The 19,383-nt window shown below is 43.8% G+C and overlaps 1 protein-coding gene across 8 annotated transcripts in view; it reads right to left on the bottom strand.

Moving 5' to 3' along the window:
- DLG3 (discs large MAGUK scaffold protein 3) overlaps positions 1 to 19,383 on the bottom strand; it is a 59,486-nt gene that overhangs the window by 15,852 nt on the left and 24,251 nt on the right. For 7 of the 8 annotated variants that reach the window (XM_074323229.1, XM_074323228.1, XM_019747989.2 and 4 more), the window contains one exon: positions 7,094 to 7,208. In XM_074323229.1, coding sequence (XP_074179330.1) covers positions 7,094 to 7,208 — 115 coding nt within the window. Of the gene's footprint in view, positions 1 to 7,093; positions 7,209 to 8,690; positions 8,797 to 19,383 lie in introns of those variants that run through there. The other variant, XM_019747991.2, reaches the window with a different exon arrangement.

Here is a 19,383-nt window from a genome sequence, read left to right as displayed (position 1 = left end):
AACTCATACAACTCAAGAACAAAAAAACCAAACAACCCAGTTGAAAAATGGGCAGAGGACTTGAAGAGACATTTCTCCAACGAGGACATACAAATGGCAAATAGACATATGAAGAAATGCTCAACATCACTAATCATCAGAGAAATGCAAACAAAAACCACAATGAGCTATCACCTCACCCCAGTCAGAATGGCTATCATCAACAAGACAAATAGTAACAAGTGTTGGAGAGGCTGTGGAGAAAAAGGAACCCTCATACACTGTTGGTGGGAATGCAGACTGGTGCAGCCGCTATGGAAGGCAGTGTGGAGGTTCCTCAAAAAATTAAAAATAAAATTACCATATGGCCCAGCAATCGCTCTCCTGGGTATTTATGCAAAGAAATCCAAAACACTAATTGAAAAAGAATCGTGTACCCCTATCTTCATTTGCAGCGGTATTCACAATACCTAACATATGGAAACAACTGAAATGCCCATCAATAGATGACTAGATAAAGAAGAGGTGATACAATGGGGTATTACTCGGCCATAAAAAAGAATGAAATCTTACCTTTTATGATAACATAGATGGACCTAGAGGGTAGTGTGCTGAGTGAAATAAGTCAGACAAAGACAAATACCATATAATCTCAGTTATATGTGGAATCTAAAGAACAAACTAAATGAACAAACAAAACAGAACAGATTCATAGATACAGAGAGCAAACTGATGGTTGCCAGGTGGGAGGGGTGTTGGGGAGCTAGGTAAGAAAGATAAAGGGATTAAGAAGTACAAATCGGTAGTTTACAAAAAAGTCACGGGGATGTGAAGTACAGCACAGGGAATATAGTCACTAATATGGTAATAACTATGCATGTTGCCAGGTGGGGACTAGACTAGTCAGGGGGTCAGGGGGATCACTATATAAACGTCCAACCACTACGCTGTACAACCTGAAACTAATACAAAATACTGAATGTCAAGCGTCATTGAAAATAAAACAAAAAACACTGGAATAAAGTTGTGGACACACTGAAGAGAGGTTAATTAGGTGCATTGTGTTTTATCTTTTTCTATGGCAACAGGGAAAGAACAATATGTGCTGCATGTTAGGTCAAAAGGCTTCAGCTATTTTATTGTCAAGCCTGAATCTAAAGTCAATTTACATTCATTGCCAGGAAGAGCCCACCTAATTACTGCCTGGAATGTGCTCAAAGCCTGGTGTTGACATCACTGACATACTCATGTGAAAACTGTAGGACAGGCCTTTTATGTTGCTAATTCGGGCTTCCATTAGAGCCTGTTTATACCATTGGGCTTCTCAGGACCTGACAGTGGGTCATGGGAAAGGAGAAACAGGAACAAACAGTAGATCAAACTAAATGTTTTGCTACTGTGGTACCTGTGAGAGAAGCTTCCTTCCAGAGCTGTAGGTCTGCTTAACTATATGGTAAGCAGGCATAGTACACAGGTCTGTGAGTCTCCTCACTTCGCTGAGTTACAAACATATGTTCAAATGCCACGAGTTAGAAATGGGACACAAAAGAGCTCTGCTTCCCACCGGCCTGACCGATCCTTGAACGTGACTGAGAATTCCCAACATGTAGTATCAATCCAGACAACAGTATTGTTTTCTTAATTTTTAGGACTTTCTTCAAATTCAGTTCAAAGGCTAGATAGACTGCTTCATATTTCTAAGAACATTTAAGGGCACTAGGTCTCAGACATAAGAAACAATATGAAAAATACTTCAAGAGAGAAGGTCTGTAATGTCAGAAAGGTTCTTAGAAAGCTCATTTTATAATCTGCCTATTAGTTGTCAATGTAAATGTTAACATAACTTAAAAGTTATGTTAATTACATTTAAATGTTATTTTTCCCCCTCCATGTGAAGATTTGTGACTTAGGGATTGGAGGGAAAGTCTTTTGTAAAATTGCAGATTATCTGTTTCATGAATAACCATTAGACTATAGGCAAACACAACAAAACAAAGTCTCCACCGTCTGGGATGGACCCTGAATCCCGAGGTCTGGATGTGTGGCTCCAGAGAAATCACAGGAATGCACAGCAAACAGCAGAGGAAACTTGTCAGGCAGGTTTGTGAAGGCGAAGTAAACAAGAGCACTGGGCCTCAAGGGCAAGTGGCAGCTTCCGGCACTCAGCTAGCCCAGGGCCCTCCTCCCTGCCCCGCCGCTCCAGCCATCTGTCCCCTGGCAGCCCCTGAAGCCCAACCCAAGTCCCACCCTTCTCTATGACCCTGCCCCCTCCCAATTGCCTTCTTCCAAATTCATACTAGGTATTTAGCAGCGACCTTTGTTTATATTTTCTATTTATTACTATTTGACTCTAGCAGTTTTGTAATCTTTTATATCGTATCACCAAAGGGGAAGCACTGAGGCCATGCCTGATGCTGGGAATGGCCCCTGAGAGCAGGCAGAGGTGGGGAGCACAGAACAACCTCCCAGTGTTCTCTGGCAGTATTTCCCTCCCATAACAGCTGGGTTGCTTTATTCCTTTGCTTTAACGCTTCAGGGCCTGAATGTTTGTGCTCCCCCCAAAATTCAAACGCTGAAGCCCTAACCCCCACTGTGATGGTATTGGGAGGTGGCCTTTGGGATTGATCAGGTTTATATGAGGTCATGAGGGAAAGGCTCTCGTCACGAGACTGGTGTTCTTTCTGAACAGAGGAAGGGACAGCAGAGTTCTCTCTCTGTCTTCACATACACCCAAGACAGGCCATGTGAGGACACAGAAAGAAGGTGGCCCTCTACAAGCCGGGGGAGGGGGCTCACCAGACCCTGAATCTGCAAGCACCTAGATCTGACTTCCATTAGGGGTTCATGGCAGCTGTTTAGGATATGTGACCTAGCAATAGGCAGTTCCAGAATCAGTGATATTGGAAACTCTGGCCCACCGTCTGGCAGCCCTGAATACCACTTGTTATAGCTCTCTAAGATGCCTATCATCATCACCCCCAAAACTGTGTCACAGTATTACCTCGCTGGCATCTTCATCCACTGTGGACTCATTAATGAGTAAGAGAACGCAGGCTCCCCCAAGCACCACCCTGGGCTAAGCACCAGCTGCCTTTAATGATCAAGCCAATATTTCTGACATTGTTTCTTGACTCAAGACTACAGATGCCCAACATGAGTCCCTTCCGAGTGGGAAGAAGACTGGCATGGCGGATGGCCAGCCAGGACGCCAGGATTCCCAACGCGCCTGATGCTGTGCTGTGGCTGCAGAGAACAGACTTTCAAGAGCTATTTCTACGAATGTCCTACCGAGCCTCTTGACAACCTTTGGAGGACAAGATCTTCCGTTCGTTCATGTAATAGAGAAATCAAAATAGGAGTCTGGAAGCTGGAGGTCCCTGGAACTCTAAGCTACCCTGTCTTTGTACTTCCTTCGCAGCAGAGTGGCCCAACTTAAACAGCTAAGCACCCCGACCCTGAGCAACATGCTTTTTCTGGGGACTTTTCCAGCAGAGCGAAGGCCCTCGACTGGGCACAAAGAGGGGCTCTGCTCACCCTGCCTATACCGTTTCACAGATGGTTCTAGCACAGTGAAGGCTGGGAAAGGCCTTTCCTTGAAGTCACTAGTGACTTGAAAACCAAGTTTCATTTTCCAAACACTGTCATTGTCTTCTTCCCCCTGCTTCCTGCTCCACACACCCCGACTCCCTAGGGCTTCTGCCATAGCCTCAGTGCAGCGGTAAGAGGGTGCTATTCATGTCAAAATAGCTTTGCAACCCCATGCACCGCAGAGGGAGATAGAGACTGGGGGACAGGAAGGCGTTAACCACGCCTGCTGCTTCCTAGACTCTACCTGCACAGCCTGGCCCACGTTCTTAGCCCGTCGTAGGAGCTAAAGTAAGTGTGGTGCTCAGCGTTCAGGTGAAACACACACAAATGTCTACTGTAACGCACAACTCGTCATTCCCGACTGTTCTGATTGCTTGTTAAAAACACACATTTTCCCAAACCCGGTGAATCCAAACCGACAGGAGAGGGGCCTGTGAGTCTGTACTTTCACTGGCATGCCAGCTGATTCCTATCGGAATCCTGGGAAATGCCGAAAGAGGCACGCTCTGTAGTCAGGGCGACCAGGGTCAATTCTGGTTTTGGAACTTCTGACCTGTCTAACTGGAATCTCAAAATGAGAAAAATAATGTCTGCTTTGTAACATTATTAGAAGGACTTTCAAAGCAATTTAAAGAGAACAGAGGCCCTAATGTGGAGCAGGTCTCCCCTAAATGCACGTTCCCCTTTACCCAGAAGACACTGCAGAACTGCTGAAGGCTTCTGAATAGAGCACGTCCTTTAGCTTCAACCCCCACCCCCCCGTGACACCCAGGCAAACGGTTGCCCAGCCTCTCAGTAACAGCTCCAGTGACAAAAGATGACATTTACTCGCTCCGGAAGCAGGCCATGTATTTTCAGACAGCTTTAATCATTAGCGGTTTCTTCCTCATATTGAGCTAAGATCTCCCTTGAGTGACGGAACAAATTTCATCCCTCTTCCACACGACAGGGTGATGTAGTTCACTTAGGTACGGGAAGTGAGGGGTAGGTGTGTGGGATCTGCTTGTTTGAGGCTCCGGGGGGCAGCTTCACCCCTTGTCCAGTAAAGAGATCAGGGACCTCATATGCATAACAAGATCAGAAGCCATTTAGGGGGCAGGGCTAATTAAAGGTATTGAGGAATGGTCAGCGAGGTGGGAAGAGAGCTTGTAAAGGAGGCAGGTGATTGGTGGAAACAAATGTGGTGAAGAGGTCACACCCAGGACAGAATCAGTGAGCCAGTCAAGGAATGTGACTGAGAGCTGGGCTTCTGCTCCTCCGGAACTTTCCGGAGCTGCTTAGAACCACAGCACCGAGCTGAGAAGCAGGTGCAGCCGTCCATCCCTCCCTCCTGAATGAGAGGTGGTGTGAAGAAAGAGCAGCAGTGAGGACACGACTGTAGCACTTCCCAAGCCGCACGTTAAGACGGGTTTCTCCAAAGACGGCTTCCGCGCTCCGGTCTTCTGGGAAACACCACCTAGTCCGGTCCCTTCTGGAGCTTAGTCCAGTACAGACCTATTTTCCTGCACTTGCCCAACTTCCGGAAGCACTGATTGTTCACACAGTACTATTCACATCTTGACGAACTAGTGTTTCCTGGCACATAGTGAGGCAAATGTGGTGAGAAGAGAGACAAGAGGATAGTTTAAGGGACTACTGGTATTGAGGGCATTTTCTCCTGTCTTTGTAAGAATGGGAGAAACTTGAATATGTTTACATGTGGAAGAAAAGGAACCAAGGATCGAGCAAGCCAGGCTCCTGTGGAGGGGTTAGCAGAGCACTTCAGCTGGCTGCTTCAACCAGAAAACATCATTTTTAAGTCTAGTGATCACAAATGTTCACTATTCTCAAGCATATGCACTTTCCTCAGAGGACACACATGTTACCAAGATAAGGGTACGGGTACATTATACAGCTGGAGAAAGTGACGCGCTGCAAACAGCGTGCAGTGTCCAGCCTCCTCCCCAGACATCGCCGGGGCCAGAGCGGGGTTCCAGGTCTTCCAGGTCAGGCGCTCAGGCCCCAACCCCCTGCCCCGGTGGGGAGAGTTCCAGCACAGGATCGGCGGAGAGGGGAAATCTAAAAATAAAGCTCTCCGAAGAAAGTGCCTGAAGAGCGGCTTCCCACGCACACCGGAGCGCCACATCTGCGGGGGCTGGCAGCACAGAACGGAACAATCCTGACCAAATCCAATCACCAGTACCCTTCAGCAGGGGGCCACAGCACAGACGGGAAGCCAGGGCTCAGGGACCGAAAACAGGACGCTGACAAGATCGCCAGTGCAGCCTCCCTCCCGCTCGCCTTCCTTCACAGCAAATGTGAAGAAAGCTGCTCTCAACACACAAGGAGTCCAGTCTAAGGCTCATTTTAGAAAAGAACCAGGAAGGGGTCTACTCGTGGGCTTCAGGCACAAAGCTGGGCTCCAGTCCTGCAGTAACTAGGGTCAGGGATTGCAAACTGAAGAAAAAGAAAATCAAGCACCCTGACAAGAGCTGCAACTAGCCCTTATGTTGGTTGACTGTCATCATTTCGCACTCCAAGGACACAGCAGTTGTCACATTGCCGGGCAATTAGCATAAGTAGCCTCCCCTCCCGACCCCCCAGCCAATAGCAGAGGCCACTAGAAAAAGTTCAACCCAAGAGTTTGCTACAACCCCACATGTAAGCATTAAACACACACGCAGGGGGGTGGCTGGTTCAGGGGAGTAACCCCACCACGTCTCTAAGGATTTGAACTTGCAGAGACACAATGTACTTGGTTGCACCCACTGTTGGAGTTTTGCCAAAGTCCAGACCGGAAGAAGGGTCCTATCGCTAACTCTCCCAGGAGTCCATAGTGTTCGTTTAGCAATCCAACTCCCAGGAGCTTTGTACTTTGACCTGACGAGGATTACAATGTGCCTCAAGGATCTGAAGCTCACCCTCGGACAGTACGTCAGAATCGTTTTCAGCAGTAGTACACTCGAAGGTATCCATCCATTCCCTCCACCCGCCCTTCCTGAGGAACGTACACCATCCCACCCCAGGCCCCATGTCCCATGATTCAGTACAGCAGGGAGTGAGCAAACACAATTTTACAAAAAAAGAATGCAATGACCTGTCAGTTCTTGGTGTCTTAAGAGAGACCCTGTACCAGAACACAGTGGTAGCTGGCATGCTCACATACAAATCCTGAGGTCTATTATGCATATGTGGAGGGGCCATGCCAAGTTTTCCCCTCAAATCACAGATTGCAAGCAAGTACTTTGAACATTCAAGTGCTATTTGAATGCTGACTAGCAACATCACCCAACAGTCTTTTACAATTAGAGCAAGCTGAAATGTTCCCATACTGAGTCATCCGTGAGCAGAAAGGGAGAAGGCAGCTCCCCACAGGGAGGAGATACTGACCATAAAGTGTGCAACTTGAGCGTCCGTGCAAAGTGTTGTTAGCGCTGGGAGTACACACTCCCTACCCCCGTAGCTAAACAAGAAGGCCTGGGGTGCACCCCCACTGGGGTGCCTCCTCCTGGGGCAGCACAGGCCTGCTGCTCAGAAGTCAACTTACCTGACGTACAATGACCTCTTCTCGCTTGTCCGGAGGGACCCAGATCCAGAGCTCATGCTGCTGTTCATCATTTGTTCTCGTAAGTCATGTATCTTCGACTCAAAGCGACTGTACTCTGTCAGAAAGACAAGGAAAAGGACAGGGAAAGAATGAAGCCAGTGGCCCCAGAGCCCAGGACACTGGGCTTCAAAGCAGCCAGAGCCAGCCCAGCCCATCTTGGCTCTGATAGGCAGAGGCCGTCCTCCAAGCACACAGACACTTCTCTCCCCGTATACTAACAGAAGGGAAGAACACACCTGAAAGAGGAGGGCCATGTGGACAGATCAAATGGAAAAGGCTTTTATCTGCCTTGAAATCTCACTGATCCTTTAAAAATAACAACTGGAAAGAGGTTCCAGCGCAGCCGTTATAGATCTTTAGAGCAGGCACTGAGGCCCAAGGAGAGCAGATGGAGAAGGAGAATTTCCCCAAAAGTGGATCGTACAGAACAGATGGCCCTGAGCTGCAGGGTGGAGGGGCTGGAAAGGACCCGAGGCCATTATATCATTGGTAGGCAAGGAAGACAATTTGTTTCTCCATGACGTTTTGTTGAGGGGGCTACTGGAACCCTGTACCAAGGCAAAAACAGACACACCTCACAATCAGATGAGGAGACCACTGAGTCATTTCCCTTTTAACAAACAGGGTCTTTGGCTTCTGTAACAATGAAACATTACAAGAGAAAATCTCCCAAACCTAGAAGGTGGCTAAAACCTCTGTCCTCCCACATCCTCCATGCCCAGCTTTAAGACCCTCTGACAGCATCGCCACAACCTTATTACTCAGCAAAGGTGACTACACATTACGCCCAATTTAACAAAACCTGGACAGGAACATTAACTCTAGCCATTATAACTTTATTAGAAAAGGCCTTTTTATAGGGCTGCTTTGCCATGACATTCTCCTAGTACATTTTAAATATGATATTCACATTTACGGGAGGGAGGGAGGGAGGGAGGGAGGGAGGGAGGGAGGGAGGGAGGGAGGGAGGATTATACAACTTTTCAGGTTTACAATTGCCAAATAAAATGGGATATATCTAAGGCATAGACTTTAGGAATGGTAGAAAACAGGCATACTTCATTATGACAAGCTGAGTTTAAAGGAACTCAAAATGTATAGCAGGGATTGAAGATTGGGGAACTGCTTTAACAAAACAAACACATTTCCTGGGAAAAAGAATTCCACAAAAGCATCTTCACACACCATAGAGGGCTGGCAAGAAGCATCCCCACGTAGGCTGTATGACTCGAGCAGCAGAAAACAAAACACCTGTTCCAACACCTGACACTCCCCTTCCCTCCGCAAAGCAACCTGACCTTCATCTGGGCATAGAGGGCAATGCTGAAGAACCTACAGACGAGGGAATGGAGCTCTAACTCACGGAAATATCCTCTTCTCAACAAAGTTTGTCTTTGTTCACTCTGGCACCAATGTAGCCACCCGGTAAAAACCCATGTGTTCTCTCACTGATCATGCACTGGCATTATGAGGATTTGTCCTCATTACCTGCTGCCATCCCTGAATCCTACAAGAAGCAGTTAAGTCACTGACTCACCCATTTCAATGTTGGGGGGAAAATAGAGACAGCAGCTGGACAAGGTCCTGTTCTGAGGATCACAAGGCAACACCTCAGTATCAGAGAGGCGGCCCAACCTAAAGGTAGAGGGTGGTGACTGATCTGTCCCGGAAGTGCAGCAGCAGGCCTGAGCACTGGCCCCACCCCAGGGCTTGGTCCTCCACCCTGGCCCTCTCTAGCTGGCTCCTTTGTGGCTAGGAGGCGAACCTGGTGAGACAAAGCGATTTCCGACCAGGCAGCCTTCTTGGGGAAGACACGTAAAAGGCAGAAATATGCATTGAACCCAGAAAAAAAATGCACCCAACCTACCCTTAAGCCGTTTTTCCCCTTTCGCAACTTGTTTATATATTCCCTTCTTTGGGATTGGCTTGCCTGCTGAACTCCAACTTAGCACCAGGTCAAGGCAGTTGCTTAGTAACTATGTTTCTTAAAAAATCCTTTAAAAAACAACCACCAAACCACCATTTCCTCGAAGCTCCTAATCCAAGGTTGATAATGCTGGGCCAGAGGGCCCACTTAAAATAGACTACAGAAAGAGAACAAGGCTATTGCTTTAAGGAATGCACTTTCTGTTTTCTACAAGCTACTAAGCTTTCAACTCTATTAAATTGTGCTGTATTCATTTTTTCCCTTACACTTCTAGCTGCTCATCGGTCTCTGGCTTTTATTTGTCGAGTTATCTAATGTCCACTAGGCACAGAGTGGCCTCTGAATAAACGATTGTTGGGCAAATTAGAAAACTGCGCCCAAGTCGACACTTCTGTTCTCAAAACTAATAAACCTAATGGTTTATTTAACTGATGGCTACTGGCTTCACTGAGGGCTTGGGAAGGTAGTTAAGAAGTATTCCCATTTACTTCCTTAGCAAGGTTAATTGTTGGGAGCAACTGGGATATATGCATTTTAAACACCCTTTTGAGATGTTAATAACCCACAGTGGGCATCTGATTAGCAGACTTTGTTTATAACAAAGAAAAAATTCTAACAAAAACTGTTTACAATAGTCTTCACATAGATAGTACCTCATCCTAATATTAGAGGCATTCTTTTCCAAGGACAGAAGCTCCACTTACAAAGCATCTGAGTTCTAAGACCTCACAGTTGGCCAAGGTCCCTCCTCCCCTTCCACTCATAACTAACGAAACCAAACCATCGCTGGAAGGCATCTCGGCCAGGCCAGCCTCTAACCCAAAGGGCCCATCTCACATCAGCTACTTTAAAGAAACAACAAGTACTAAAATCTGAAGTCTGCTAAACTGTGTTTTATTCATTTTTTCCCATTCAGATGAACCCAACCATTTGTGACCCACAAAGATATCCTCCTCGGTGAGTCATCGCATCCCTCCTTCCCTTTGCTAATCAGAGGGAAACCAGGGGGAGGGGCACAATCAGCCGTCATTCCCCCAAACACAGGGCTTCTCACTGACCACCTGGGGTGCCTCTGAAAGATCAGGATTTTGTACTTCACCCCAGACACACTGACTCACAACCTACGGAGCTGGCCCGGGAGTCAGCATTTTTAACAAGCATCAAGGTGATTCTGATGCCCAGTAAAGTTTGACACTGCTGGTCTTGCCTTACAAAATTGGGTTGTTTTGTTACTTCAGGGAAAAGATAAGGTAAGTGTCCTGCAGCGCGTCTCAAAAGGAAGGTACGGCAAGAGATTGAAAGGCTCTCAACAACAACAAAAATTGGCAATATGATTGCAAACCCCACAGGAAAGCATTAAGAGGCCTCTGTCCAATGTACCTGCAAAGACCGCTGATGAGTTCACACTTTTTCAATTATACAAGTAGCACGTGATTTTTAAAAATCTTTGAACTTTTTTCTTTAGACAGTCCTGTATCATTTCTCCATCCCACTATCCAGAAGGAACCAGTCAGTATTTTTACTACCGTGTTTCCCCGAAAATAAGACCTAGCCGAACAGTCAGCTCTAATGGGTCTTTTAGAGCAAAAATTAATATAAGACCCAGTATTATATTACATTACAGTACATTATATTATATAAGACCCGGTCTTATATTATAGTAAAATAAGACCGGGTCTTATATTAATTTTTGCTCCAAAAGATGCATTAGAGCTGATAGTCCGGCTAGGGCTTATTTTCGGGGAAACACGGTGTGTATCCTTGCAGACTTACCAGGATTGACAATTAAGTTCACGAACTTATCCTAGAAAAAGTGCTACATACCTCATTGTTGAATAGCACTACAGTCACCTTCAAAGGACTTCCCTTGGGAAGCTGTGCACCGACACCAGTGCCTAGTCCACCCTTCAAAGCAATTTTAGAACTCTCTTTCTGGAATGGCCATCAGTTATCGTCATATTACCCTTGATGTCCTGAATGTCATCAACATGTCTTCCTTTCAATATTTCCTTTATCTTCAGGTAAAGAAAGAAGTCATTGGGAGCCAGATCAGGTGAGTAGGGAGGGTGTTCCAATCCAGTTATTTGTTTACTGGGTAAAAACTCCCTCACAGACAGTGCCATGTGAGCTGGTGCATTGTCGTGATGCAAGAGCCATGAATTGTTGGTGAAAAGTTCAGGTCGTCTCACTTTTTTTTCACGCAGCCTTTTCAGCACTTCCAAATAGTAAAGTTGGTTAACTGTTTGTCCAGTTGGTACAAATTCATAATGAACAACCCCTCTGATATCAATAAAGGTTAGCAACACCGTTGCAACAAGTTCACGAACTTAATTGTCAGACCTCGTAATGCCATGTACAGTTGACCTTGAACATGGGTTTGAACTGCACAGGTCCACTTGTACGTGGGTTGTTTTCAATGAATACTGTAAACGTAACTTCTCTTTCTTATGATTTTCTTTAGCTTACTTTATTGTAAGAATACAGTACGTAATACAAATAACGTATAAAATAGGTGTTAATCGACTGTTCGTGTTATCAGTAGATTTTCCAGTCAAAGGTAGGCTACTAGTAAAGTTTCGGGGGAGTCAAAAGTTATGCACAGATTTTTGACTGCATGGGCACTGTTTAAGGGTCAACTGTATACTGTTTATATACATACACACAACTCATACATTGACATGCATCTACGTTTTTCCATTCTCCGATACATCATGGAAACCCATCCATGTCAGCACATAGAGAGCTACCCATTGTTTTCTGTAGGTGCATAGTACTCCATATTATGGACAATCATTTATTCAGTCATCTCCCAACTGATGCACACCTAAATAGTTTACAATTTTTAATATTACAATCAATGCTGTTCTGTATATTTCAATAAGCATCACCATAGCATACATTCCTGGAAGTGAAACTACAGGGTCAAATTATATTCACATGAAAAAATTTGATTGGCACCACCAAACTGAACTCCTACATTCTAAAACCTTTATGACTGGAAGTGAGAATGAATTGCTGTTCTAAAGCTTCCGGAGGCTTTTCTGTTTCAGAAGAAGTGGAGGCAGAATTTACCTTTGAGGACAGATTGATCTTTTGTTTGGGGAAAAACACTTTAATGAGCCTTTTGGTTATGCCTAAGTAAAGCCAAGATTGTTTTCTGGAATAGACAAAGACAAACAGGAGCCTCAAATGTTCTCTCTGCATAATCACAGAAAAGTTATGTGCCACTCGATCTACCTGTGGAAATATCTACCTCTAGACTTGACCACTCTGCCTCCCCAAATCTCCCTGGTACTGTAAATAACACTCCCTTTCCCCTGGGGCACAAGCAGTGTTTCTTCAAGTTTTGCTGATATTTGTTTCTAATTGCTTCCTCAATCCATCTATTTCTTTCCTACTTTCATCTCATTGCCTTACTGTTGGTTTTGTGTCATTTTCTTTTGAGTACTTTATCTCTTGCCTTGATTTAGGTCGCATTGTGTCATCTCTTCTCTGGACCACTGCTGTACTGTTAACTTCTCATCTGCCACCAGGCTCTCCAAACTCCAGTACAACTTACATTCTTATTTGAAAAGGCCTTCCTAAAACTTTAACTTGCAGCCCCCGCCCCCCAGTATCTACAGTAACTCAACAGCAGCTCAAGTATTTTATATTTGAATGTCTCCACTAAACTTTCCGAGACTGCAACAACCACCACCCTGCTCTCCCAGCCTGTCCCTCCCGTGTCTCAGGACACAGATCCTCTTTTGAGCTAGTCTGCCTGAAACTCTTGAATGTAACTTGTTCATTCCTACCTGTTATTCCCTTCTCCTGGACTTTTCTCCCTGACCTGACACCAAATATCCTTTATGTCCTTCATCACCTTGCTTTCATTATTCCAGAAGTTTTATTAATTCATTTATTTGTTCAAACATTCATTGAATGTCTACTGTGTGCCAGGCACTGTGAGAGCTGCTAGGTATATAATGGTAATGAAGTTTCTAGAAATTACTATCATGAAACAAACTCTTTAATTACAATTGTGACAAATGCTATGAAGACAATGACAAGAGAGAGACTAACAGGGTGACCTAACCTACTGCGGGGAGAGGCACAGGGGAGGTGTTAACAAAGGTTTCCCTGAGGAAGTGACACTTAAGCTGAGCCTTTAAGGATGAAGAGTTGGCCAGGGGAAGAGGGGTGGATAAAGCATTCCAGACAGAAGGAACAGCACACGTGAGGGTACACAATGTCTGGATCACAGGGAAGTAAGGGCTACTGGCAGATCAGACTAGGGAGGTAGGCGGCCATCGGATCATGGAGGCCTGATGGACTATGGGGAAGGATTTCTGCTTTTGTCCTGAGAATCACGGAAAGAAGTCACTGAAAGATTTGAAGTAAAGGAATGACATGATGGGTGGGTACGTTTGGGGGTGTGTGTGTGTGACTTTGGCTGTTATGGGGAGAGTAAGTGTGGTGCCTGCCATGTAAATTTAAGTTTCTCGACAGCAGAGAACTACGCTTTCTCTTTTTGTCTAGGCCCTCCAGCCCCCAGGATAAGTAACCCCCCTAGACTCTGCTCCAGTCTGTCCAAGGTTGGGAAGCTCTCTATTCCTTAATCATTAGACAACACTATTCAAGACAAAATTCTTGGGTGGGAGGCCATCTCTTTTGCCAGCTGAACCTAATTTGGGTGTGTAAAACAACATAAAATATGATGAGTTCTCTCCTTCCTAATAATATGAAGGAACAGTTTACTGAAGGTCAAAGAGCTGGGAAAGCCTGGAGCAGGCTCCAAGACTACAGAATAAGACTGAATAGAAGGTAAAGTGTAAACAGGGGAAGGGGAGGTGATGGAAGGTTGGGGGTCAGATTATAAGAGCTTGAGATACAACTTTTCTTACTAGGCTGTGGGAACCACTGAAATGCTTAAATAGGAAAGGGATACGATTAGAACTAGGTTTGAGGGAAGATTATTCTGAGAATATAACGGAACCTATTCTACTACTACCACAGACAATGGCTTCAAAGGCCTGACATAGTATGGGGGCCACTGAGGATAGAAAGAAGAAACAAGAATCCCTAAATATGTTGGATGTACAAAGAGATACTTTTACATCTTCTTGGATGTAGAGTGAGAAAGGACCAAAGGCAACTTCTGAGTTTTTTTCCTGAAAGACCAAGAAAAGGCGGGATAATATTTGCCATAATAGAGAATGGCCGTCATGTCCTCAAAACAACTTAACTCTTCTGCAGACTAAATACTGTTAACTTCCTTAATCATTCTTCACCTAACATGGCTTCCAGACCCTCCACTGCTGCTCCCTTTTAAAATCTAGTACCTGGCATTTGCAGTGATGTCACTTCCTTCACAAAAGTATAAGCTCCTTGATGTGGTTTTTGTTTCCTTCTCAAAGTTTAGCATGGCAATCTGCACCCCTGTTGAGTCAACAAACTTTTATTGAGTGTGTTAACTGGATCTTGCTGTAAAGATCCGGCAGGACAAACCTGGGCACTGTAATTCTCAACTTCTGGCTCCTCAGGAAACAACGTAAGAAAAAAGAACACAAAACTTTCTCCCTCTACCCACCCCAAAAATGCTAAAAACTGACCGACAAAAAAAACCACAAACCACTTCTGCAAAACACTGCCATGTCACCGGTTTCAGGATCTACTTAATAGCCTCATAAAGCGTCTAAAGGGCCTGAAACGACACTGTTCACTACTAAGAACTGGGCATCTTCCCTCTAAGACTTGGCTCTCAAATCCATCTACCTTCCTCATGACAGAAAAATTGTCTCCTCAGAATAAAAAGCGACATTTGTCATTAATTTGGAAAAGCTGACAAGGGACTCCATTTCCCAGCCGCTAGAAACTTTCTTTGGTTCTATTTGACTATGGGGAGGAATACGGTGTGGAGACAGGAAACAAATGGCAGCAACAAAGGGGACTTATTCTGTGTGGAGTGTAGATTACCAATGATTTGAATCAAGATACAAAAGGGAAACACTACAAAATAAAATAAAAGCCATGCCTATCAAATTCAGAAATGACAACGAAGCTGGGGAGACAACTGAATGACAGACTTCAGACACAGACTGTGACAGGTAGGAACAATGGGAAGACACAAATAAACATAAAGTAAAAAAGAGAAATGTAATTTCCTGACCTTGAGTGCCCACACAAATACTGAGTCGGAAAGACAGGCCTGAATAATAGCACGTGTCTTGCTTGGCTATGAACTCAAGAGAAGTCAATAGCTGCCCAAAGGCTCATTTGTTCTTCAGGAAGTGCAGGTGTTCCAATCTCAAAGTCATACAGCCCTCATTTGCCATTGCTGACCTGCCCTGAGCTCAGAGTAATCACCCATTGTGAAAATGCACGGGACTCTGGTGGAAATGAAGTGACAACCTCATGAGAGAGCCACGGATTTTGATGAGTATGAATTGTGTTTAAAACCTTTGCAGTGCAAACCCTCAGGATGTGTAGCTCACATTTTCAAAAGTAATGGACGGAGCTAAAAGTCCAAAATCCACGGAGAAGAGAAGGCCCCTGCCACACCGGTGTGGACATATGTACATGAACCCTCAAACAGCACATTTCTAGGAATCACAGACTTGTCTCTATAAAAAGAATCTGAAGCCTATTACCTGGGTGAGTTTCTAATTACAGGGCCCACTATTTAAAGAATCTGACACCTCTAAAACTGGACAATTCCTCAAGTCCCTTCGAATTTTGACATAATTATGATTTTATGGCCAAATCAATGAGGGCCATAAGGAATCAAACCTAGGACTAGTCTAATTTAAGTGTTTAATATGATCTGGAAGAGGGAAATCTTCACACCTGCAAATAATCCTAAGTTGTGGGGTGAAAAAACACCAAATCAATGGGCATAAATTGCGAAAAGAAATGTTTTCTTAAGTCCACATGAGAGGGCAGACGAGTGGCAAATTTTTAGCACACAACGGCCTTGGAACTGACTAACCCAGGACAGAAACCTCAGTATCACTGTTCTGGTCCCTGCACTGTCACAATGTGCTCCCTCAGCCACACACACACACACACAGAGCACCGTGATCCTGGGAATGAAACAGAAAACACGACATGCAACATCTGCGCATCATAAGAGTCCAGTTTACCCCAATTGACTGGATGTTCTGTCCCCCAAGAGCTTAGCGAGGATGCATGAAGAACTACTGGGGAAAGTACCAGAGCGTAGAAAAGTTTCAGAACATTCAGCCACCTGGTCTGAGTAGAATGAAAAATGCTTTGATCTCACAACAAGCTAAGAAAAAGTTAGCCACAGGACTTGCCATTGGTCCTTCTCACCCATTCCAGATCAGCTAGCAGACCAATCAAAGCTTCAAATAGGGCCTTTTCTCTATTTCAAAGAAACTTCATACAGCATAGTCACGTGCAGGCTTCACAAAGCCTTTAGCTCCTGTAACCCATAAGCCAAAGTATATAAGAACCACTCCAAGACAAAACACCTCCCCCAGAAAACAGGAGAATGAAGTCACAATTGTACCTTTCCCTGCTCTCAAGGTAGTAGTGGGTACTCTTGTTCACAACGACCTGTTCCACTTACCAGAGATGCTGCAATATAGTGAATGAAACACAACATCTGAAGACTAAGCTTGCGAACTCGAGTTAATGGAACTAATTTCTAGGTTCTACCACATTGACTGAAAGTCTCAATTTGAATGTTCTTTACAGCAATCACTCCAACAGGATCACCAATTCTCTGACAGTCTTTATTGGGGTATCAACTGAATCTCTTTGGGGTAGTTGCTGTGAAAGGAACCCAGAAGATGGGACCTAGAGAAAGACTCATTATTTGTCAAAACATCTATGGTCATTTTTCAGTCACTGATAATCCCAGAATAAAATATTACAGAACAGAAAAAGAAACCCAAAATCCAAATCGTGTATGCACGTGCGCATGGGTATATGTGTGTGTGTGATAAAGGTAGGGAAACGATGGATTATTTAATAAGTGGTACTGAGGCAATTCATTCAACATTTGGAGCAAAAATACGGTAGTATCCTATGTTGTATCATAAATAAGCTTCAAGTAGGTTAAGGTTTTAAATGCAAAAACAAAAACATTAAATAACTAGAATAAAACAAAGGTGGGTATTTATTTGCTCTCAGGGCAGGGAAGGCCCTTCCAAACCTAAGGGCAGAGGCAAAATATGCAAAAGAAGACACTGACAGATTTAACTACATAAAAACATACAACATCTATATGTCAAAATAAAATAAAGCAAAAAAGCAAACTACAAACTGGGAAAAATCTTTACAATGTGTATGACAAAGAATTAATATTCTAACTATATTAAAGCTTTTACCCATCAGTAAGAACTTATGAACATATCTCAACAGGGACATAGGGAAAGGCATGAACAGGCAATTCACACACACACACAAAAAGACCAATGAGGGAAATACATACACACACACAAATGTTCAATTCGATTATTAACCAAAGAAATACCAACTAAATAATACCATTTTTTTACCTATCGAATTTGCAGAGATTTAAAAAAATAATACTCCATGTTAGCAAGGATCTCTTATACTGTTGGTGAAGGTGGAGACCAATTTAGCAAAATATATCAAAAGTCTTAAAAACAGGTTCATCCTCTTTGGCCCAATAATTCCACTCCAAGGAATTCATTCTGAGGAACAATCACTGATTAAAAAAAGAAAAAAGAAAAAAAAAAGCCTCATATAAGGATAGCCATCAAAGTGTTATTTATAAGATAAAAAAACTGGAAATACCTAAATGCCCACTAATAAGGGAACAGTTACATGAATTATGGCACACATGTGATGGAATGGTATTTCCCTCTAAACTTTTACACAGTGGTTATTTCTGGAAGTGATTACAGGTGATCGAAATCTTTTTCTTTGTATTTTTCTGTATTTTCCAATTTTCTACAAATCTAAATGTAATACTTTTATATCCAGGGAAAAATAAATATAACGTGAGTGAGGTGGGGAGGCAAAATGAACAGGACAGGCCCAAGGACAAAGCCAGGCCACACATGTACTAGAAGCTCCCCTCCACATTGCTCCTGGCTCATTCACCATGTTCCCCTGGGATCGAGGATTCAACCAGTTACAGACAAATCCACTGAAACATATTGTTACCTGGCCATCTTCTCTTAGACTGGCCCAAAGAAGCTGAAATCTGCATATACCACATCTACCATATTTTCCTGACCTACCAGTCCAGTAACCCTGTCCATCAAGGCAACCTGGCCAGTCTGACATGACTTAGCCGACCTTGGTGAATCAATACTGCTGCCTGTGCTCACCACTTCTTTTTCCAAGCGTTTCGAAAAAACTCTTGATCATCTAGTCTGGAACTTAACCCCCGATTTGCAAAATCTCTTTATCCTTTTTGAAAATTTCAAGGACATGGATCCAGGTCCATAATGTACATATTTATACAAAATATGTGAATCTTCTTCTATGGGTCTGTTCAAATTTTTTGTCACTCAATTTCATCAAGTGGAAAAATCCCCAAATCTCTAGGGCCTTTGCTTTTTTAAGATATCTAAATTCAGGGAAAAGTAAACAAAGGTCCACTTCAAGAGGATGAAAGCGCTATCACAGGAAAGAAGAGGGGAAGACAAGACACTTATTAAAGGAAGACTGTTATTAGCTGAAGACTGTGTGATTCAATAAGAGTCTAGGTACAAATAGAAACCTGTAAACTAAATTCACAACTCACGGTCTGGAAAAATGGCGGCGTGAGGTGAGCCTCTGTAAAGCTCCCCTGGAATTTACAAAGAATCGAACAACAAAAACTCTATAAATTCACAACTCACTTCCACTTATCTAACACAGAATTTGAGTTAGAGGACAGATCATTTTGCACAGTCCCCTCATTTAATAGATCAGAAAATTAAGACCCAAAGAGATACTAATATAAGATCATTCACCCACTTAAAGGTAGTCAGAACAAGACAACTGCCATAAGGGGGACGGACACATACGGATGGACGGACACACACGGACGGACACACACACACACACACACACACACACACACACACACTTTTCTTAAGAGGAAAGGGAACAAAAACAGTATTTTTGAAATTTCTGTGACAATAAGCCCAAATTATTCTACTTCTCTTATTTCTCTACTTAAAAACAATAAAACCATCACTCTGTTGTGGAATAGAAGTCTAAATCTTTAAACAAAGCAACAGTGTAAACTCAGGGTCAAGATTTCAACAAGCAACACATTATATTAAAAAGAAATCCTAAAAAGCTATAACCACAAAATAACGAATTCTTTCTCTTTGCC

Source organism: Rhinolophus sinicus, chromosome X (genome assembly GCF_036562045.2).
Source record: "Rhinolophus sinicus isolate RSC01 chromosome X, ASM3656204v1, whole genome shotgun sequence".
Taxonomy (NCBI): Eukaryota; Metazoa; Chordata; class Mammalia; order Chiroptera; family Rhinolophidae; genus Rhinolophus; species Rhinolophus sinicus.
This window is presented reverse-complemented; position numbering and strand designations above follow the sequence as displayed.